At 39.8% G+C, this 23,431-nt stretch overlaps 1 protein-coding gene and 1 long non-coding RNA gene across 3 annotated transcripts in view; one reads left to right on the plus strand and one right to left on the minus strand.

The window, feature by feature from the left end:
- The window catches only part of lrrtm4l2 (leucine rich repeat transmembrane neuronal 4 like 2), a 38,562-nt gene extending 32,847 nt beyond the window's left edge, over nucleotides 1-5,715 (plus strand). For both annotated transcript variants that reach the window (XM_061260944.1, XM_061260943.1), the window contains exon 3: nucleotides 3,808-5,715. Coding sequence is in view for 1 of the 2 variants with exons in the window: in XM_061260943.1 (XP_061116927.1) it covers nucleotides 3,808-3,873 (66 nt within the window). In the remaining variant the exon portion in view is untranslated. The remainder of the gene's footprint in view (nucleotides 1-3,807) is intronic.
- A 12,146-nt stretch (nucleotides 5,716-17,861) lies between these two features.
- On the minus strand, nucleotides 17,862-19,453 carry LOC133139863 (uncharacterized). Its single transcript, XR_009709964.1, has 3 exons — nucleotides 19,355-19,453; nucleotides 18,843-18,928; nucleotides 17,862-18,476 (listed from the first exon to the last, which is right to left on the minus strand). It is a non-coding gene; the product is annotated as an uncharacterized LOC133139863 (long non-coding RNA).
- Nucleotides 19,454-23,431: the final 3,978 nt, after the last annotated feature.

The following is a 23,431-nucleotide window of genomic DNA, read 5'->3' on the forward strand; positions in this document are numbered from 1 at the left end:
AATATAACACCAGTGAATTATGGTCACTGTCACCGAGTTATTAAAATGGTGATGCTTATTGAATGGTTAGTTAATGAAAATTCAAAGGCTTTCTGTTACCTTTCAGAGGGATGTTTTCCCCCTTTAAATCAAAACATAATCCTTCTCCATTCTTTTGAGATCCTGAGATAAAAGGAAATGTATAGCTGCAATCCATTGTTATTCATATGTTGATTTACCCATAGTTTATTGCAAAAATATCCTTGCATTTTCCACCTCCACTCATGTGAGAAATATGAGTCAGTGGGGGTGAAGATGAATGCTAACGTCTGCTATTATGGGGAACTTCACAAGTTCACCTGGTGGAAGAAAAGCACAGAAAATGATTCCACTCACAAAACCTTACTGTCATGTTGTGTGAAATAACAAGCAGCTGAAGTGATACATTGAACCAAATATCATGTCCATTCTCATGGGTGCATTATCATAATTCACTCTAGATGTGAACATTAATAACTGCTTGTTTAGATGAATCACATTTTTTACATATAAATATATTTATGCACTCACCACGCACTTTATTATGAACACCTGTACACCTACTTATTCATGCAATTATCTAATCAGCCAATCGTGTGGCAGCAGTGCAATGCACAAAACCATACAGATATGGGTCAGGAGCTTCAGTTAATGTTCACATCAACCATCAGAATGGGGAGAAATGTTATCTCAGTGATTTCGATTGTGGCATGATTGTTGGTGATTCCACTTCTGTCAGCCAAGAACAGAAATCTGAGGCTGCAGTGGGCACAGATTCACCAAAACTGGACAGTTGAAGACTGGAAAAACGTAGTTCTGATGAATCTCAAATTCTGCTGAGGCATATGGATGGTAGGGTCAGAATTTGGCACCAACAGCATGAATCCATTGACCCATCCTGCCTTGTGTCAACAGTCCAGGCTGGTGGCGGTGGTGTAATGGTGTGGAGAACGTTTTCTTGGGCCCATTAATACCAGTCAATCATCACTTGAATGCCACAGCCTATTTGAGTATTGTTGCTGACCATGTGCATCCCTTCATGGCCACATTGTGGCCATCTTCTAATGGCTACTTCCATGTCACGAAGCAAGTCATCTCAAACTGGTTTCATGAATGAGTTCAATGTTCTTCAGTGGCCTTCTCAGTCACTGGATCTGAATCTAATAGAACACCTTTGGAATGTGATAGAATGGGAGATTCACAGCATGAATTTGCAGCTGAAAAATCTGCAGACATTGAGAGATGCAATCATGTCAACATGGAACAGAATCTCAAAGGAATGTTTTCCACATCTTATATCCATGGCATGAAGAATTGAGGTTTTGAGAGCAAAGGGAGGCCCTACCCAGTATTAGTTCCTAATAAAGTGCTCAGTGAGTGTATATAGGGAAAGAATAGCTGACATGCATACATGCATTACAAAATATTTGACAGATATGATCCAAAGTATGCTTAAAATATAAACCAGAATGACACAGATTGTTTAGTTATTCACGATAATTAGCTCATCCTCGGTATGTAATGTGGGGTAAACGTGGGAGGGGGAAACAGTCTCATAACCCTGGAAGTTCATAGATGTAGCTGCTTATAATGCACTGTGCATGAAATGAGTAGCAGATTTCAAATTGGCACAGCTGTACAGTCAGATGATGAACTTATGTTGCAAGCCTTGGTGATAAATTGGACCTTGGGCTGTAACTATATAGCAGAAGCTACGCATATGGTTAACATATTGTATGCTTTTATGATAACTTACATAGATTTCAGTGAGCTGATTGCAAAGTGTTTATCTCAAGGGCCTGTCTTCTTATCGGCAGGGTAATCTTGCATCTGCGCCCATATTATCAGAAGTTCATTGGCATGGAAAGTGTAAATATGCTGTTTGCCAAGAGGTTCCTGTCTAAATACAGGTGGTAAATACAAGTAATCTGCCACAGGGCAGCAATATGACACATATATGGTGCAAAGTATGGCCATTAACTGTGTATTGTAACATGTTGAAGCTTGAAGTGTCCAATATGTTCATTTCAGAGAGCTAAAAAGAGAAAAAAAGATATTGCATCTGATTGTCTAGCTCCGTAATGATACTATTTAATTGATTTTAGTAGTTGCCCAGCCTCCCATCTTTTGTTACCTTAGAGAAAACCTTGGATTATGAAATCCCCCCCAAAGTTATATGTACGTATATGAAAATCTATTTCAAGCACTGTGCACAGTAGGACCAAAGGTGTGAAAGAAATACTGAGGCTGTGATCTCAGGAAATACCATCATTCTGCATCCTGTTTTGTCTCCAATTTACCAAATGTCTTAGACACACTGGTTTTTTGTTTTGTTTTGCTTTGCTATGCTGTGCATTGTTGTTGTTCTCCTGTTGAAATAAAAATCAGATTAGTATGAAATGCAACCTCTGGAATGAGCCTCATCTTCTGTTTTTGTTTCTGTGGGGATTTTATTTTTGTTGCCTTTGTTTAAAAATTAATTCACCACTCACAGCATTTTAGTGAAAAATAACCATTAAGATTCAACAATTTAACTGTGCACTCAAGGTGAACACAGACTAGTGGCTTGCACTGCAGTATAATTGAAGTTAAACTGACTGAAATATGCAGGAATATATTTGTTTGCTATGCCTTTGTTATTATTTTATAGGGAGTTTTGGGTTGAAGGGCTTCCGGAGAAGAGAAATCCCTTCATACATATAAATGATTATTAATACATAGGTTTTCACTTTTATATTGAATATATGCAGACTAAACTAAGGGGCAAACAATGAAATATGTCACATAATTACCACCGGCAAGAAAACAAAAAATAAGACAACAGAAAGGAAATGGTCTTGTATTCATGATTTATGTGTGTTTAACCCTCGTGTTGTCTTCATGTTATGCATGCACCCCTAGTCCACAGAGTCAGAATGGCCCACCCTTACCGTAGACCCCCTGCTTTGAAGCCTCTTCATTCTGTTCATTGAATTTCAAAACTTGAATCAATACTTTTCATGTTGAAACAAGCTGTCACTCATCAATAAATTAGTGAATAGCTGTTCTTATTTCATAGTCAAGAGAGACTATTTCTGTCTGCACCACTTGTTTTTACTACCAAACACGTATCATCAAAGATGTTTTGCTGCAATAGATGTGTGGAGCTTTGGTTATGACTTCTGACTGCACGATTAAAAAAGACTAAAGCGATATAATAGTGTACCCTCATAGTATATCATGTTTATAAAAATATAAAATAGATACTTTTACTTTAAAATGAAAGGGGTTTTCAGTGCTTTTAAACTCAGAATAGGGTCACCTTAGGGTCAGGATAGGGAGACTGGAAAGTGCATACGGTGTTAATTAATATTCATGAAGGTAGTTTTAGTTAAGATAAGTGGTAATGTAAGCAATATTTCTATACCAGAGTGGAACTATTTTTAAATGCTTATGCGGAAATTTTATTTTATTAAATTTATATATAATTCAAATAATGACTGCTTTTTGTTTGAGAGACTTATGGAATGTGAATGGAATCTCATCTGCCAGTGTTACGGGTTTAGATTGTATCACCATAACTTAAAACAATGAGAGAAATATGAAGCTTAGGAGGACTTTATCATTTTTCTCATTACAAATGCTAATTCATTATAACATATTCCTCTGTACTGCAACAATAAACTCAGATATTGTGCTGCTTCAATTAACCCCACATATGTTAATCATTAGAATTGTAATTGCAAGACGGTTACCACATACTACAGTAATTGTTTTTAACTGTATGATGTTTTTCATTTCTTCCCCCAGAATGAATACATTTGTCCTAGACCACTACCAGGAGCATGGCTTGGAGATATTCCTACAATTCACTGAAACTGAAAATGTATGTCCACCAGATCAACCACAGACAGGAGATGTGTAGGATTCTACTATCCAGTGGTTCTCTGCACTTGCCCGATTCAAAGACTTCCCTCCTCCTCCTGATAAACACACCTGTGGATACTTTTGAGGTCGTGTGAAGTAGCCATCAAACCGCCCACTGAAATAGCTTTAGGGTAGATTATGCTGAATCACCACAAGTAACACTGGCCCATCCATAAATAATAGAGGTTTCTCCTTAACTAGATTAGAGCCGCAATGGATTTTCTGCTCTGAACACCATGCAAAAACTGGTGGTCAGAAATGTGGAAGCTCTACTGGGGGAAGAGCCACATTCATCCAAAAAGAAGGTAAGGTACATAAAAGACAGTTGAGAAATGTTTATCTAAACCACACAAGCAATTGACCAAAAATGCTAAAAGCCAATTAAAAACATGAAAAAGTGTTGTGTGAATAGGCATATGTATTTGCTTAACATCTATACAAGCTATTTGCAGCTAGTTCATTCATCAAGGGAACTGGCAAGGTACTGGCATACAAAGAAGCCTGACATCTATGAGCGTGTCTCCACAGCAACATGCAAATCTGCCATTACTCAATGGGTACAATTTATGTGGTTCAATGACACCTCTGAGGTGGATCTTGGCTGGGCAGAGGATTCTCAATTCTGTACGTAGACATTCTTGCAAGTTCTTATACTGGAAGAGTTTCATTTGAAGATGACAAAAGAAGGCCCCTGAGAAACCTGCCTGGCAAAACTTTCACTAATATTTTATTCATATATGGGAATTCCGAATTGGTTACCAGCCAGGATTGGTTACATCTTTTTAAAAAAGCAGACCTGTATTTTTTAGGCCACTCTGCACCAGTTCACTTGTGATGGATAGTTTTTCTCAAGAAACTATTGAAAGCTTTTTTGGTCATTCTAAACTACAATTAAGAACATGGAATTTAAGGATCTGGAACAGTTTCCATTTTTTTATCAATGAGGAATTTTCTAACAGCAATTTATAAGCTGCTGCAAGCAACACAATGGCATTGTGTGGGACATAAAATGAACTACTGTGTCTATTTCAGAAATATTGAAGCCTATTATTTCATGGCCGTGGATGTGGACTTCCTATAACATAAATGCAGGAGAACCAAACCAACCAATAACACATGCAGGAATAATGGAAATGATTTTACCCAAGGAATTATAAAACTTTTAACGATGATGACTGGGTGTCCAAATGGTAATAAGAACTGTTGAACAATGCCATATTCACTGGGTCAGGCGGGGATGTTCTGAAGAAATGACCTTACCAGTGGGCCCACTAAAACATTCACATAGTGCAGTCTGTCTATAACATGAAATCAAACTGCTATAAGCCCTGGACAGTTTGATGGATTACACCTAGTTGCTGTAAGCCTGATCTTTCTGCAGAGGGAATTATGAGCCATGCAGCAGCCTCAGGTGTTAGTACTGAGATTGAGCCAGAACATTTAAATTATGGCACACCTCATATTTTCCATCTGTTTAACAAAAGACTGCAAAGAAAATACACTCCAATGCAGTCTCCATACCTAGTTACATTACGTATCATGCCGTCGTGGACAGTACAGACACCAGCTGAAGCTCCTGAACACTGCTGTCCTGTGAAACGCAGTGAACAATAAATGAAAATCATTTTGTACTTCACAGTGTATATCTTTGTTCCCGGTGCCCCCCACCCTTTAAAAATGTATAGATATTTTTTAATGAATTACCTTAATTGTCACTGAAATACTGTCTGTAATGTTTTTTTTTTTATAATGAAATTATTGGGAAAATAAATAAATAAATAAATAAATAAATATGTAAAAATATTAGCCTTTCATGAAAAGATGCATGTTCACCCCTCTCTCGTGGAGATGCGTATTTCTGCACCTCTTAATCCAGGAGACGACTCTGAGTGCTGAGAAGGAGAGGAAATGTAATGGTTTTACAGTCAACAACCTTATGCTTTTACAGCTGTTTGCTACAACAGCAGCGTGGACAAGCATCTAGAGTAAGTACCAGCATACCTCTCATTGCATTTCCTGTGCTGACATATCAAGAATGCTCTGCCAAGCCTCAGTGGACTTTTCAATTTCCAATTAAGGTTGATACCCATCTCTTGTCTGATCTAATGCGCATGACATGGATCATTAAGAGGGGAGCTGGTTCATATTCTCATGCTTGAGCACTGAGGTCAATGATACTCCACAATTCCCACAGCATTTACTTAAATAGCTGCCCTTGTATGGTCTGCTGTATGAAGAGACTGCAGTTTAGTCAGCCAAACTCATGAAATATTCAGTGGACGTGTGCTCAGCTCCTGTATGGAGTCAAGTTCTTTGGCCCAGTTGTACCTCAAAATGTCACCGAATAAGAGTCACAAAAGACACAGATGTACTGTCGGACCACTTTTCTCAAGAGTCGTTGGTGCACTCTATCGCAAATTCAGAAACAGGGAGTTTAATGCCTATTCAGCGATATCCCCAGGGTGGTATATGCCAGCACCAATATAAAGATACTATTCATTGGTTCAAAGCCGTCTTGCAGAAATCATACTTGGAATGCGGGGTGAACGAGTTCCTTAAGATTCAGTAATTTGTGTATCATTGTAGTGGTAAAGTATCGAATGAATAGGTATGTTTATCTTCTGCATTACCTCACTGTGACCCCACCTTACATCTGCACTTGCAGTTCTTCTTTAATGTGTTCACTGGCATTGAGATCACAGTTAATCGAGCTGCAATAGAGAAACTAATAGAATGTGAAGTCAATCATCTCCAAGGATGCATGCCCTCAGAGAAGAACTTGGTCTGGCTGGTAATTATTATTTTATTTTTTTAAGCAGATGGTGACAGTGAAGCCTGTGACATTTTGTGCACAATTATATTAATCTTTAAGGTCCACTACATCAAGTGCTCGCTTCTTCCGTTTTTCTGTTCCTAAATATCAGGGAACGAGTGTTCTAGAGAAGAGAGTTCCTCCCACCAGTCACTGCTGGCCTGAGTCTTAATACTGACACAGCGGGGGATGAGCATGGTGACATTAATTAAACAGTCTTTATCTTGCCCCTTTCATCTTGGAGCCGTTAGGAACAAAATGTTTGAGCCCTTAGAAACAAAGGGGTTTTTTTTTTGTTTTGTGTGAGAAATGAGTGAGAATACGTCATTCTTGCTTAATCTTCTGCCTGAAAATACAAATGGCTAAGAGTGGCTGTCTGGTCATTACTATCCACAAATAGGTATCCTGAATTAGGTTATCATTCAATACATTGCTGAAGATCCTATGATTCCTATTTTGCCTTACTTTCCTTCTTGGTTGTTAGAGGACTCCCAGTTGACTTTCATTGTCCCATGTTCAAGTTTTTCCCTTTGCCAAGGACTTGAGATCAGAGATCGCCTGAGAGTCAGTTAACAGATATGCACATGCATGCGCAGAGGTAAGTGTTTACCTCTCGACAACAGATGAGAACACAGGCTTGAGCCACTGCTCAACTGAGCACACATGCCTTCATTGTGCATGAGGTCTGCAGCTCTAATCACAGGATGGCAGTCCCTGATGCCTGCCATTGCCAGGACAGGCTTAGGAGAACAATACACAAACCCCCATCGGCAACAGTCTCCCCAGGCTTGGAAGTGCTCATCATTGGAGGCTGAAGGGGTTCAACACATTGCAGGCTTAAGAATACAGTTTAAGACTACAGCTCAGAGCTGGTGTTGAAGCAGGAGAGGGTAGGATGGGGGTGTTGGCATCACCTTAGAGAGAAGCTAGGTTTCAGAGGACATTGTGTCATTAGAGACCATATAAGTAGAACTCCCCAGTGCGTGCCAATCACTTCGCCGGTTCCTACAGGGCTACCACACAGCTTTCAAACGCATCTGTCCGGAGATTCAAAACTTGCCGGGTACATGCAGGGGTGTGATGGTATACACAGATTTAATAATGTTTGAAGTTTTCAGCTTGAATCTGAGCGTGTGTATTAAATCAACTATAACAGTGTACATTTTACAGTGAAGAGTACATTTTATGTAATTTGGACTTTGGCTATCCCACACTATTATTCAGTATTTCAGGGAAAACTGGGAGGTCAAGAGGAGGAGGTGTAATGTACAGAACCTCCACTGAGCCTCCTACTGATTTTCTACTGTAGTATGTCAGAGAATTTGTACCTCTGACTTTAAGATTTGTTTAAAAAATCTGATGTTATTACACACTGACAAAAAAAGAATTGAATTTGAAATGAATTTTAGACCACATCTATTCATCTGCATTTTTATTTTTTTAATTTATCAGTTTATTAAAAATAGATAAATAGAGTAAAGAAATAAATCAAGGTTATAATGAACAGCAAAGACCAAAGGTTAAGTAGGTGTGTTATTTCTATGAAACCAAGTCTTGAAATAATATTTAAAAGAGTATCTGACTTAACATTGTGGCATTGGCATATGGCATAATGGTTTGCAAACTCTTTCTTGAAAAAATGACATTAGTCAGAACTGCTAACCAATAACAATCGGGCAATTTTGATAAGTACTGCTTTGAAGCTCTGTCAAGAATCTTACATAATTACAATACTTTTTCTTGAGAGCTGATGTATTATTATCATTTCTTCCATCCACTCTCATTGTAATATGAACAAACCCTTTCCCTTTATTTCTTTTTTATGCATTTGCTCCATTTTATTTTGGTCTCATAACAAAGCAATACACACACAATGATTGTAGTTTTAGTTTGGAATACCACTTACTCCTGTGATGGTCCAGTACCCTGCTATTCTATGCTTTTTGACTACAGTGTTCAGACCCAACACACAATGTCTGTGGCTATTGAACTCCTTCCCTAAAAACACAGCAAGCTGCTTTTTATAGCTGTAGATGAAGGACAGCTATAAAAAACAAACGGCACCTAAATCAGTCAAATCTTTATATTTTATGGAGCTATACATTATCAGGATGTCAACCACTAAGACCATTTAAGCCAGGGCTGCCCAACCCTGTTCCTGGAGATCTACCATCCTGTAGGTTTTCATTCCAACCCAAATAAAGCACACCTCATTCAGCAGCTAGTGCTCGCATTGAGCTGCTCATTAGTAGAATCAGATGTGCCAAATTAGGGTTGAAATGGAAATTAACAGGATAGTAAATCTCCAGGAACAGGGTTGGGTAACCCTGATTTAAGCCAATGTGGGAACAACTAGAAAATCATTTCCTGGCCTCTTATCAGATTATCAATCTGAGCCTGAAAAAGGTGGATATAAATATTGCAAAAGACGAATAGTATGCCAAAGCCCTGAACATTCATCAAAAAAGGCAGCATATTTAGGAAAAAAATAAAGCAATGTCTGGTGATTACGTTCCCATAAAATTTCAGCTAACATTCTGATCAATAATTTGGTGGCTCTCTGAGTCAATTTTGGGAATTAAATTTGATATAATTAAATACAGCCTCTTCAGCAGTGGTAGATCCCTGGAAAGATGTACTTTATCATCCTCAGCACTCAGGTAATGAGTATGGCCCATATTCCAAATGGACAGAAGTGCAAAACCTGGACTGATTAGCAACAACTTCAGGCTTGTGTATGTCTGCAGACCAGGCCAACTCTGTCCAGAAGGCACACTAGGCTTTGGGCAACAGCAGGAACCTTGGACAGAAACCAGAGAGGAGGATCAACACTCTCTGCTTCTCTCCAACTCATAAACCAAATGCCATCCACTTCTGCATCCTCTGATATTTAAAAACAAAAATTATGTGGACACAAAGTATACACCCACACAATAATACTCTTAAGTTTTGGATATTTTACATTCTTCTTCTTCTTCTTCTTCTTCTTCTTCTTCTTCTTCTTCTTCTTCTTCTTCTATTTCTCCTTCTTCTTCTTCTTCTTCTTGAATTCTCTGCCAATTATAAATACAAAGGAAATGTAGGGCCAGGCTGTGTTACTGAAAGCAGGGGACCTGGGTTGCAGCTCTAGGGAATAGTGCTTGTTTAGTTTCTGTGAAGTCTTTGATTTCACATCATTAATAAGTGCATATTGTATTTCCAGTATAGCATATGCCTTTTGTATATAACTAGGCTTTTTCATGTGGAAAACATTTTTGTTGCAATTGATGTTACAGTGTGAAGGAAATGTTATGATTGCAATATATGACCGAGTCTCTGTTTGAGATACTAAGGAAGAGAAATTGCTCTTAAGTTCCATCTTGTCATAAAATGGTATTCTGAAAATACAACCTTAACCGATTGATTAAGTCTTTTTAGGGTATTAGTATGCTTTGAACTCAGCCTGAGATACACTAAATAAAAATAATGTACTTTTTTCTGTAAAATTGCAACAAAGATCTGCTTGCAGCCAAGGAAAACAGCCGAACAGGGAGCAATCCAATACACAATGCAACTTGTGACTTATTTATTGTCAACCTGTCAAAATCAAACCTTCTGTCTTCGAAAATAGCATGCCTTCCTAGCTGGCAAGGGGCAAATCAGGCCAGTCAACCAAAAAGCAATCCATTTGGATGAAACCTTGCAGATAGCCTCCTCTTTATAGAACGGCTGTTAAAAAAATTCAAATCACAAGAGACTTTTTCCAATTTTCCCCACTAAAAGTGATGGAACAAATTATGTTTTCACTCTGCTCTGTCTCAAGAGGGCTGAAGATTGAATACAGAAGAAAACTGGGGTAAGCTCTAACATAATCTTTTCTGATGAAATAAAACAACAAGTGGACATCCAATCAATTCCAAGATGCATATGAATCCTTTTAGGAACATTGATAAACAGAACAAATACCATATCTTCAATCTCTCACACAGTCCCCTCTGCCAGCAACTTCTCCACCCCTTTCAAGAGTATGTGAATGTTGTTTGTGTGTTTGTGTGTGTGTGCGCGTGTGTGTGTGTGTGTGTGTGTGTGTGTGTGTGTGTATGGGTGGGTGGGTATGTGTGTGTGTATGTGTGCATGCATGTGTGTTTGCGAGTTTGTACATGTGTGTGTGTGTTTGTGTATGTGTATGTGCAGTGTATGGGGCAGGAAGAGTGGTTTGAATGAAAAAAGCATTTCATGCTACAGGACACATCCCACTGGTCGTGCTTGCATTCATTCTGCAAAAATGCTGCAGCAGATACCATCCTCCTCAGCCTTTTCCTAGAGCGTGGGCACTGCACCTGGCGAAGCCCCAGCTGTACTGAAAGCAGCAGTCAGGCTAAATACAAAATGAGATCTAAACAAGCACGAGGACAACGATGTCACGATATGAAAATGTGAGGCAGACACCTCTACCTGAGTACTTTTGCTTGAGTGGGGTAGGGATGCAGGAGGGAGGGCAATGTTGACGAATGCAAACAGTTGGATTGAAGTGTGTCATCCTTTGCGGCTACAGCATGGCTTTAGAAACCGGAGAGAAAAGAAAGATTAGCAGTCTCTTATGCCACAGTCAATACTGACTCAGAGTAAATATGCACAAATGGACAAATACGTATATGGGAAGAGTACTTTATCAAGTGGAGGCAGAAGGATTAACTTCTCCAACTGAATTCCCCATTCAGGGCATTCAGTAAAATAATATAAACATTTTACGTAACATTATGAAACATCAAATTTTTGTTCTTTAGGATGCACAGTAAACAAGCCTCACAATACAAACCACACGTACCAGGGTGGGCAATTCCCCTGGGGGCCGGGATTGCCCTGGTTAAATGAGCTAATTGGATCACTTGTAGATTAGTTCACAGTATAGCATTTCATAGAAGGACACAAGAACTGTCTTAAGCAGTCATTCATGAGCTTATCAAGAAATGTAGGTAAAATGTCAGAAGGTGTAAATATTGAGCTAATTAAGAAATGAAGGCCTGAAGTTGGCATGAATACATATGTACTTGCTAGGACTAGGCAAATATTTAGAAGCTAGCCAAGTGTAAATGCAGTGTAATACGGACAAGCGCCTTTATCTTGCTTGACCTGACTGGCCTTCAGCCATTACAGAGCCTACAGCAAAGATGAGCCTTGGGCGTTCTTCATTGTACGACAAAATGTGTCTATTTAAAACTTTCTCACTGACGCTCTCTATTTTTCATCTCGAACACACATTTTCTAAGTATGGTTCCCTTCTTTCAGAAATGCCACCGTTTATAAAACGTTGAAAACATCGGGCAGTGTTGCTTTGGTGCCTGTTATAAATTCGAGCTATGATTCTCTTTGACTCTAGCACTGGCTGTGAAGCACTTCCTGCCTCGAGCAACTGTGGGGGGAAAGGATACGTTCCATCTTCCCTGCCCACTGATGTCAGTAAGGTACTGATACTCTTCTTTAAAAAATCACCCTTTCAGTCCTTTCTTTAAAAACACTTTTGACAAGCTCTGTGAAAAGCGCGGTGGCATTGTTTGTAGCTAAGCCTTTTCATACACTCCACTTGCTGTGAACTGCATGTGCCTAATTATGTTTGCATTATTTATCATGTGTCATCACTCCTCCAGGCAGTGTTCGTACGCGCTCACTTTTTCCCCTCCACTCAGATTCATCAAACATCATCCTTTTAAAGGCCAACAAAGAGCTGGACATTTTTTCAAGGTATGTAGCAAAGTCAGTATCATAACAGACTGCACAGACTTTTACGTCAATGATACAGTAGGTGAGCTTTATGTATCAAATACATATTTATGTATTAAATATTAAAAGGGGAAAAGCATTGCTCTTTATTTAACACCATGAGCAGGTATAAGACTTCAATTTATTTTTTTCTTCAAGCACCTGTATGCAGTTGGAGAAATTGCATTACCAGCATGAGTCACCTTGATCAATATTTGGCTGATGGTTTGAAGCTTCTATGGGTCCTGTTAAGGTCATTGCTGTACAGCTCCAAATGAGGTAGTTTATTTTTTACACGAGCCAGCAGCCTGCTGCTGTCTGGGGTATACTAACCTCCAAGACCATAAATTCAAATCAAGGCAGACCTAGGAACCATATCGAGGGAACCACAGGTTGGCGCCATTAAACATATTTCACGAACGTTATGCTTGTTTAAGCCATGTCACTAAACAGGAATTGGGTATTTTCACTCCACAGCATGACAGCACTGCTTTCGTTTGCTTGTGTTAATCAGCTGTGCCCATTCATGTTTGAATCATTAAAAACTTGAAGTCCCATTCTAGCAAGATGAATCCAGTCTATTTGGCTCCTGGGTATGTACTGGTTCTTGATTTCTTAATTTTAGCGTAAGCCATACAGCAGACTACCTGGAAGAGAGAGGTAGTTCCACTTCCAGGAGCCTGCTGTGGCTGTAATTGCACCTGTGCCCCGGCAAATTCCAAGCAGCAATTGTGTAAGATCAACAGGATGCTGTTCATTGCATTTTCTGGGCTGCAGCCACCACAGAACACAGATCGATCTGTGTGGTGAAAACTGAAAACTACAGAACCCACGGTTTCATTTAACACATTCATGAACAGAAAATCCATTCTTTGCTGGTCGATGGCGGCGCCGCACACGTCAGCATACGTATGCTTTTACTGCAAAGAAAGCTTGCTCTGTACCAAAGGTGAGGCAGCAGACAGAAATAACATTATGGTGAAGCTGAGAGTGAAGGTGAAGGAAAATGGCCTGCAGCGGAAAGATGGCAAAAATAGACCACCTGTTCTCAAAGGACATTTTCATTTTCTCTCCATCCATAGTTACCATGTGTGATACGAATGGAAAGTCAAATATCTAAAATTCCCCATTTTTTCTTTTCCTCCTTAGATCCAGCAAAGTGCGAAGCAAACAGCGCCTCTCAGCAATCACTTTAGCCAGAACTTGGTCACATTTGTAAGTCCTTTTTCTGTCAATTTCTACATGGAGTGACAACCTTTCAGCCACTGAGTAACAGCCTTTTTGCGTAGACTATACGGGTCAGCTTCTCACTTGAGGACAATATAGTGTTGGCACACCACACATACTGTATGTTTCCTGCAGTAAAATCCAGCTATGTCAGTTTGACCAGTTTAAAAATTGAATTGGTCTTGCTGGGTATGAGCTGGTCAACCAACTAGTGCTGGTAGCTTGTCTGAGTTACCAGCTGTTTAAAAAAATATCTTGAGCTGATCGAACCATGTCAAGCTGGGAGCTGGTCTGAACTTGTCAACCAGCTAAAACATGTTGAGCTGTAAGCTGGTCTGAACTGGTCAACCAGCTACCAGTTGTTTCAAAACCTAGCGTATGCAGTTTTTTCAGCAGGTTGAGTTATGTAGTCCAGCACAATCCGCCTCAATCGGTCAAAGGACCACAAAATGAGGCAACCAGCTGGTTTATAGTGAGCAATGCAGCAGAGAATACCCTGCCTAAAGATGCTATTCATAAGTATGCTACTCATAGGACCCCTGGTCTCAACTGGCATGGCCCAGACAAAATAGGCTCAGGGAGCACCAGGAATACACCATGACTGCACCAAGAATGCGCCACACAATGAGTGCCCTCAAATGTATTATTTATTTATTTATTTATTTATTTATTTGCATAAATATGCATCATCTGCATAAAGCACGCTCGGCTCATTCTTGTTTTTGCATACTTGTGTCTGATGTGAGCCGATCCTGTACATTACTGTCTAATGTATATTCACAGGGGCGTGGTATTTTGGAGGGCAGGGATGCTGGAGAGTGATGTGGCACATGCAAACTGCCATTTTCATTGTATGTGCCAATTACTGTTCAAATGAAGGAACAGAAGGCCATCCTCCTCAGGCACACAGGCTTTCACAGTTGACCTCAGAGGAAAGAATAGTTTCAGTCACACTGCATAATGTATGAAAGCAGAACTTTCCAAGGATAGCGGGAGTTTGCCCAGACTGTGAGGGATGATATCACTCCAGCCTGTTTAAAGTGACAGTCTGACATCACACTTTCATGTCATGTTTAGAGGCTGAATGTGTATTTGTTAATGGCCCAGTTTGAGTTACTGCATAGACTGAGAAGGTCAGTTAATCCAAATGAGTGCATCTTGTCAAAAGACTGAGATGGGCTCAGCACACCCTGTGAAGCATATTCATTTGCCGCAGCGTTAAGTGTCCAGCAGTCCAGATTGCATTCTGGCTATTGTTTAAAAGCTCAGCTCTTTCATTGCCACCTGAAAGATTATACTTGAATTGCAACAGTTAATCTAATTCTATTTATTGAGGTTTTCTTTGAATTACCTTGGAAATATTCAAACTAGATTTCTGAAATGTCATTTAAAAACTTCAAAAGGATTTAAAGTACATCATGCGTACTTCAAACAGTAAGTGAAATGTTCACATGTTACTCTCAATGCCATTTGATTTTATTGTGTTTTCACATTAGTATTCACTGCTGTAGTTTTACAAATAGAAACAAACTGGTTTCTCAGACATTTCCAATAGAGAAACCATGAAAAGAAGAAGCAGACCAGGTCTGTCTTTGAGCAGCTGTTAGCTTGTAATGAAGTTAAATGATGACGCGTTGCAGAGTGATAAAAATGGACTTTTCATGATAATTAAGACATGTGATAAAAATGTGTCATTTGTCATCACAATGAGGATTTTCCCATACATTCTAAATGAAGTTTATTACTTTTGCTTAAATTATTTTCTGTCATAGTGACATACGGTATATGTGAAATGTGTTTTTTAATGTGAAAGCATGATGTGTAAGTGCTCTGTTTTCATGAATACACAGATGCGCATACATAGAGATGAATACAATAATGGGAACAGCACCTCCCAGTTGGCATAGCCACATATATTTCATTTCTACATGCAGTATAACCAAAGTCACAAAGCAATCCATGTGAATGTGAAGGACCTGCCAGATGATTGTACAGTCATTTTTCAGGTTCTAGTCTGAGATAGAAGCACAAGAACTGAAATGTCTCACTGTCACTACAGTCTGGATGGAGGATGGCCATAGGAATGGAATTGTTTTGGTCTGTGGAACATTTCTATAACATATCTCAAGAGAAGACATGCTGGCTATGCACACATCACGGTACCTCAATAATGCTTAATATCTGCTCCTTCAGAGCATAGGCGCAGCTCTGATGCTTTTTTCCATTCAGCTTTCCAGCCGCAGGAAATAGAGCTGTCCTCCTTGCTCTGCTAGGAAGTGGTCATATCTGCCTTAATCTAGTCTTTATCTCATTCCTTAAATCCAGCTGTGTATAGTTCCTGACCATTTATGTTCTATCCACCAGCTGACATTGACCCTGAGATATAGTCAGAAGTGTACAAAGACATTCTGACTGCCCTTCTCTGGGCTGACAGGGCCAGGCACAGTAAGGAAGCCTAACCTAGTATGAGAAGGATAAACTCGTCAAGAGTAGAGCATACATTTTATATCATTTTGTATTTTAAAGTAGGCTAAATCACAATATTATTTTGAAAAATGAGGATCATCACCCTGGATTTCCCACTGGGCTTTCCACTAGAAGTCTTGTATATTAGATTTACTATCTCTTGCTGTTAAGATGTCTGGGACACAGAGAGGGAGAAATGGTGAAATCAATGGATGTGTGGTACTGGAACCTCTAATAAGTCTTTAGCTATTTAGTCAAGGTACTCTCCATGAATTATTTTTTAAATAGAAGTTTAGAATGTTCCCAGTATACACATTATTATTAAGATGCTCAATAGATGTAGAAGGTCACATAATCATAAGGGTATCATTACATCTAGCCACAGTTTGTTCTTAATGTTCAATAATAAATGAAAGGACATGTTCAGGGCCAATTATAAGGAATACTTTTCCGAAAAGCAGGTGAATCACGTGTCCATGGAGACTGTAATGATGAAATTCATGAAACAGGCGTGCTCTTGGCGAGTCCTTACCTTTGCCAGGGCAGCACAGCAGACACACCATCGAATGGATGACAAAGATGCTCGTGGACAATGCCTCACAGTGGTTATTATTTCTGGTTTAAAAAAAATAGACAAGGTGACAAATTCTGAACAGCAGTGAAAGAGGCTGGTGTCATGCTGAAATAACATGAAAGGCTTTCGTGGCTCTTTTTACTTCACAGACATCTGAGAGCGAGCAGAGAGAGGAAGGACAAGAAGAAGCGAACACGTGTGAGAGAAATAAAGAGGGAGAGAAGAGGAAAAACACCTTTTAAGAGGTGAAACAACTTGGCTGTGAATTTCAGGCTACAAATTAAGACAAAGTCTCCAATTTACTTGCCAATTAAAGCGAGCTGTCTGTGCCAATACACAAACTGTTAATCCCATATTATGGTAGAATTACAGTTCAAAGCACACTTCTTTTTTTATCTTTACATGTTATGCCTCGGAAAGCATGCCTTTGAGTCCCAAAATTTAGGGAGACTTGCTTTGAACAGGTCCCGTTTTGCATCCAGTATCACAGACAGTGGGTGATGGACTGCTTTGCTCCTCATCTGTGTGATGAATTTACACATATATAAGCACAGGGCTGACTTTGACACATCATGACTCACACTCCTGGTGCTATTTCTGTGTATTCTCTGACAGACTCCAGCTTTTCACTTCCTCCATGGTTATTTATTCATTTATTAGATGCCATCCCCAACCATTCTGTTGTTATCTGTCAATTCGGACCTCAGCTAAGGTGGTATGCCTAGCACCTGGTGTTATGAAGGCTCCCCTACAGAGGTAACAAAGATAGATGGCATTTCTAGCACAGGGGCTCTGGGGTGTCGATCAGATCTAGTCCCTTTCCACCACAGTCACTGCCTCTTGCTAGGTGTTAGTGACAGACTTGGTCCTTGGGGTGGTCCTTGGGTGGTCCCTGGTCCTCTTTGTGGGAGGAGCACATCTAGGCTCTATGGGGGGGTGGAGGGGGGGTGATTAAATACTCATTAATGAGCACAGAGGTAAGCAGAGTAGATCATTTTACACAATATTTTATTGTGTTGTGTAGTGCACATTTATTACATTTATGTCGTTTTTTAAAACATGAATATGCAAACATGCTGTTTCTCATCGACATATTCATATGGATGAGATATGCCTCAACAAACAACAATGCCCAGCTGTCTTCTGAACAGTGAACAAATTATCATTTTTCTTCTTCATAATTCATTGAATTAGAAATCTGAAAAGATCGCAACAATCTACATGAACATCACATGACTGTGTGGGTAAACGCAAGGGCTTGTGAAGGGAGGACTAATTTCACGCATCGAAAGAAACCATTGGCTCCTACAAACAATGTCACTTTTGTGCCTGCATGCATAAGTGTGTGTGATGGCGTGTCCCTAGCTGTGTGTGTATGTGTGTGTGCGTGTGCGTGTGTATGTGTGTGCGTGTGTATGTGTGTATGTGTGTCTGTGTGTCTGTGTGTCTGTGTGTCTGCGTGAGCGTTTCCCCAAGCACTGCAGCACTTCAGACGGAGAGTATGAAGGGAAACATTTGCAGGGCATCAGCATTGCAGAAAGGAGGTTTGTTTCAGCGGCTGCAGTAACAGTGTCACTTTAAAAGAGTACCCATCCCCAATGTAGAGCTGGGGAGTGATCACACCCGCTCCCCCCGCCCCTGATCGATGGCGCATACAGTCATTCAAAACCAGCCCGAGGTCCAACTAATTAAGCCTCTTGGCCAGAGTCCACTCGTCTCCGGTCCCGTTTCTCCCTGCGGTGTGGGATGTTAAAGAGTCGTACACATAATTGTTTTTAGCATCATCAGTTAAATTATCTTTATAAACACATACAGTAAGATGGGCCTGTCACCAGGTTGTGAAAATTGAATAGAATAGAAAAACAATTTATCTTGGAATTGTTGGGGTGTCTGACTGCATACATGCATTACCATTTTGCAGGATGGTATAATGTGCCAGTGATTCTGTCTGGGGCAGGATGCTGCTATGGTGCCATTCCATAACGTAAGCACAACTGCTCCCGTAATAAGTCCGGATAGGCTCCAAAGGCGTGTAGGTCATTCCAAGCATGATGCCTGTGATCATACAGTAATTATCTATTACGTTACAGGGTTGCTAACCTGGTTCTAATGATAGCAGGTGTCAACACCTCCATACCGTTGTTAAGGTTGGCAGGTCAGCCACATGCTGTAGCTGAATCCATGGCCTTGATAAAAACAAAACAAATTGTAGTGACCAGGAGAGTCTAGTCAGTGTTAAAAAAATGTTTCTTAATTAGAAGAACAAGGAATGGAAACTACACGGAGAGGGAGCTGGGAACTTCAGTGATTAGGAGCATTGGAACAAATTCATTTGTCTAAGGCTCAAATATAGAAATGGTTCAGGCAGAGAATTCTTATCACCAAGGCAACACAATCCTTGAGAGTAATCAGTTGAGCGTCTCAGTAATGTAGCCAATCCCCTAAAGCTTTGCATTTCTTGCCATCAAACTGACAGCAAGATATGGTATACTTTTCATATATTGGTCTTACTTCTCAAAACAGAAAGATATGGCATATTTTACACATATCAGTCTTACTTCTCAAAACAGCAAGACCTAAACAGAACTGGCCTATAATGAGTCCGCCTCTACCTGCTTGCCGGGGCGATGATTAATAATGTTCCTCCTTCAAGCACTGCCTCTGCAAACGCCGTCTTTTTAATATAATGGAACGGGTTTGTAAAGGGGCTTATCTTAATTAGTTATCCGAGACAGGTGCCAGAGCTCCTGTCCCTACTCTTTGCACTGCAGGAGAAAGGTTACCCAGGTGTGTTGTCTGTTTCTACATCAGCAGGCACTACTCCTCCTGAGCGTATTCACCCTGTATCGTATTCCAAGGCTCGGAAATGTTTGCAGATCATTTTTTTGTAATTTCACCTGAAATAATTATACCACCATATTTCTGGTGGTAATTGTCCTTCATGCAAAGCACCTCCTGAAACAAATATAACAATATAACGATAGTTTTGTAATTCAACAGCTTTCCATAATTGCTTTTTTTTTTCAATCAAAAGATAATTTACATTCCATTCAAAAGATAATTTCTGTTTTGAAAAGATAATTTCTAAAACTGTTTAAGGGTTAAAAATGAATCTGTAGACCTGGCAAATTATGTGGATTTGTTTATCAGGTTCTCCTATTTACTTAATTATAGGTAATTATGAAGCCAGAAAATCTACATCAACATCCTATCTGCTTATATTCCTTAAAGGGTAATGTCTAATTTGCCAATGAATAGATTGTTTATGTGTGTGTCATTTTAACTTCATTCAATTATAATCTTGTGTTAGGACCAACCCTGAGCTGTCAAGAACAAATCAACAGAAATAAAATATGGCAGAATAAATAAACAGGCCAGGTTTTTCATATATATGACAAATATATAAATTTACAATACAGATGGAGGGGAAGATGTAAATATGTTGGCAGTTCATGAAATGTGTAATCTCTGACAATGTACATCAATAGCATTACGTATGTAAAATGACGGTAGCCACTTTCCGCTTTACATGTGATTTCAACATGTTTTTCCAACACATTACCTAACAAATGTATCACTTAACCATGCACCTAGCGAGCAAGCAGCATAATACCTCATGCGACAGCTTGTGACCTTTTTACGTTTTTGTTTTCGAGTAAATACATTTTATAGAAACACGAGAAACATATCTTTCCTGTATGCTAGTTGCAAACACAATAAAGAGAATTACATGGGATTGGTAATACTGAATTCTTATCCTCTTGTTTTTCATATTACTAGAACTGATTGGAATGTTTACCGATTGTCATAAGTGCCAATGCTCAGCTTCCCAGTACCCCTCCAGTGGTGAAACAGTGGTATTACAATTAAGGCCCACAATTAAATCCCAAAACATATGGAAATAATTAACCCCCTTAATGATTTGAATAATTGATGACAAACAAAAATGCACGAGGATGCAGCTTGTTAGAACAGTGTTGAAATGCATGAGCAGGGCTGATTATTGGCTGTCCTGACTCAGAGGAGTGGGTCTCACTGTGGATTAAGATTTCACACCTCACTTGCGGCTCTCTATTGTAACTTTCAATTAGCCTAACCAGACGTATGGGGTGACCTTTCCTGGGGGATATGCTTGCCGCTGTAAGCACCAGGAAGTAGAGCGCGGAGAGATGGGGTGTCCCTCTCTCAAATTCAAATTAGCTGTCCCAGCTAAACTCTTCTCTGGGTAGTCCTGAATCTTGTTGCACAATAACAACATTCCTCACCCATAATTACAATATCTCAACTTTTACAGTATCTTACATAACTGTCTCTTTCATTGAAGCTGCAACTACAAATACTTATACTACTATGATGCATGTAGCCCCTAGCATCTTAATCTGATACAGATTTACATTTTTGAAGGTGCTTTGCACACTTATTTAACCAAGCCGTACATAAATATTCCCTTTATTCAATACATTTTTGTAACATTTTCACTGAAATTTGGTCCAAGTCTCTCGATTACCCTGATAGTAAGACTCAGTGCCTAATATAGACCATCAGTGTCCAGTATTATTTATATTGATTTATTTATCCAAAAAAGGGCTGGTGTGGGTGCAGGTGTTTTGGCCCAGTACTAAGAGGCCCGGTTCTACTGATCAAGGTCTTGATTGAATTATTGAATCAGGTATTGCATTGCAGGGCTAAAACAAAAGCCTGCACCTACACTTGGCTTTTTCAGATGCGACTAGACACCCCTGATGTCGAGTTTTAAAAGACTTTTGCTGATAATTTGATCTTTAACACATCGTCAGCAGGTAGGCATAGGAGAATGTGGCTTTATTAGCCATAAAATGACGGAGGTTTCCACGGTGCCTGTGAGTCACCGCTCTAAGCAGACTGTTACAGAGATACTCAAATCTGGCCTCAAGGCCAGCAGCTCTTCGGCTTTTCAATCTTCCCCTGTGAAGCTGTGGCACTGTGGATAAGAGCATCTGCTAAATGACTAGAATTGGACGTAAATGTAATCAGGGAATGATTTAAATATGGGACACCTTGTGAGTGGACTCTCAGTGACATTAATCATTCAATTAACTATCCGGTAGGAATGCGAAGCAGCAGTATTACTGGCCTCAAGGGCCAAACACACACCCCACTTATCATTCTGTCCTATGCCTGGCTTGCTAAACTTATCTAAGTGGACCAATAAAATGACCCAGTATCAACACTGTGTATTCATTTTATTTTGCGTCGGTCCTAATCAATCAAATTTTTTATTAAATATTTTTTTAACGGTAAATATGAGCATATTCTCTGTTGTTCCATTAAGTGGGATGAAATGTATTGCTACCCAGAAAAGGCCCTAGAGACATCATCATCTGGCAGGAAGTAACAGCACACTGATCAACCCTACAAGCTTCCCTGTGCCTTCACTAGCCTGACCGTACGGCCTCTTTTCCCCACAAATGTCTTATCTTTTGGGGACTAAAAATATCTTCCCAGACGGGATTTCTACATTCCTAAAAATTAGTTGTTGGGTTTTGCTTGTTCCATAGACCATGTAAACATTCAATTGCTGCTTGTTACATTATATTAATGGCATTTTGGCAGACACTCTTATCCAGATTAGACTAAGAAGGAGAACAGTGCAGGGTTAAGGGCCTTGCTCAAGGGCCCAACGGCTGTGTGGATCTTATTGTGGCTACACTGGGGAACAAACCACCGACCTTGCGGGTCCCAGACATGCACCTTAACCACTACGCTACAGGCCGCTTTTATGTTCATAACACCTGTCTGCCAATTACAATTTGGTTACCCTACTTTCACCACCTTTCAGATTCACATCCTGTAATGTAATTTCACATTTAATCACCGACACCTGTAATCTCTTGAAATATTTTGCAGCTGCTATGATCCTTTATTTATATTACAAGCAAAAATAAGTTGACTGAGAAATAGGCATCGGGTGTAGTCTCTGTAGTGGGAGATGCATCACAGTCTCATTACTCAGCTGAATGAAAGCGCCATGTTCCCGCTGTGCAGCCGCTGAAGCCATCGCTCTGAACCCCTTTTAGCCTGCTCCGTGCTGCCTGTGTTTTCCCATTTTCCCCCGTCTTCGCCAGAATGATTTTAGGAGCGCATGTAATCCATAAAGCACCTTTTACACAATACAGGACTTAAATTTGCTTATGATGCATATTGAGGATCGTACCAGTTTCATACACATCAATCTTCCATGTTGACTTTGGGACTAGGCTAGAGGAAAGTAAGATGTGCATGATTGTGTACTGTGCTGCTCAAGGCTAATAGCCCTGCAGTGTCTGCCTGCACTGTTAGTGAGAAGGTGACTCACTGGATGCAGGAGGGCTTGTCACTAACGTGGGAGTGAAAGAAATGCTAGTTGTGAGATGCACTGTGTGTGGATGGGAAATTAAAGGTTAGAGGGAAAGAGAGAAGAATAGTTTTCAGATCTTTGTGCAAGCAGGGGAGGAAAGTACTTTCAATAAGGGTCAGTAATATAAACTTTTAGAATGCAACATTTTGCATTGAAAAATGTTTTGGTAATGCAGCCATGTGAATTGGCATGCTAATATAGTTCATTTGAACTGAGTTCAAGAGAGCACTGTGGGTTAACCCATAATCCTTAGAGGAAAGAGCAAAATAAGTGAGTTCTACCTCTACATCATTGGCAATACCCCTGTATCAAA

Source organism: Conger conger, chromosome 11, assembly GCF_963514075.1.
Source record: "Conger conger chromosome 11, fConCon1.1, whole genome shotgun sequence".
Lineage (NCBI taxonomy): Eukaryota > Metazoa > Chordata > Actinopteri > Anguilliformes > Congridae > Conger > Conger conger.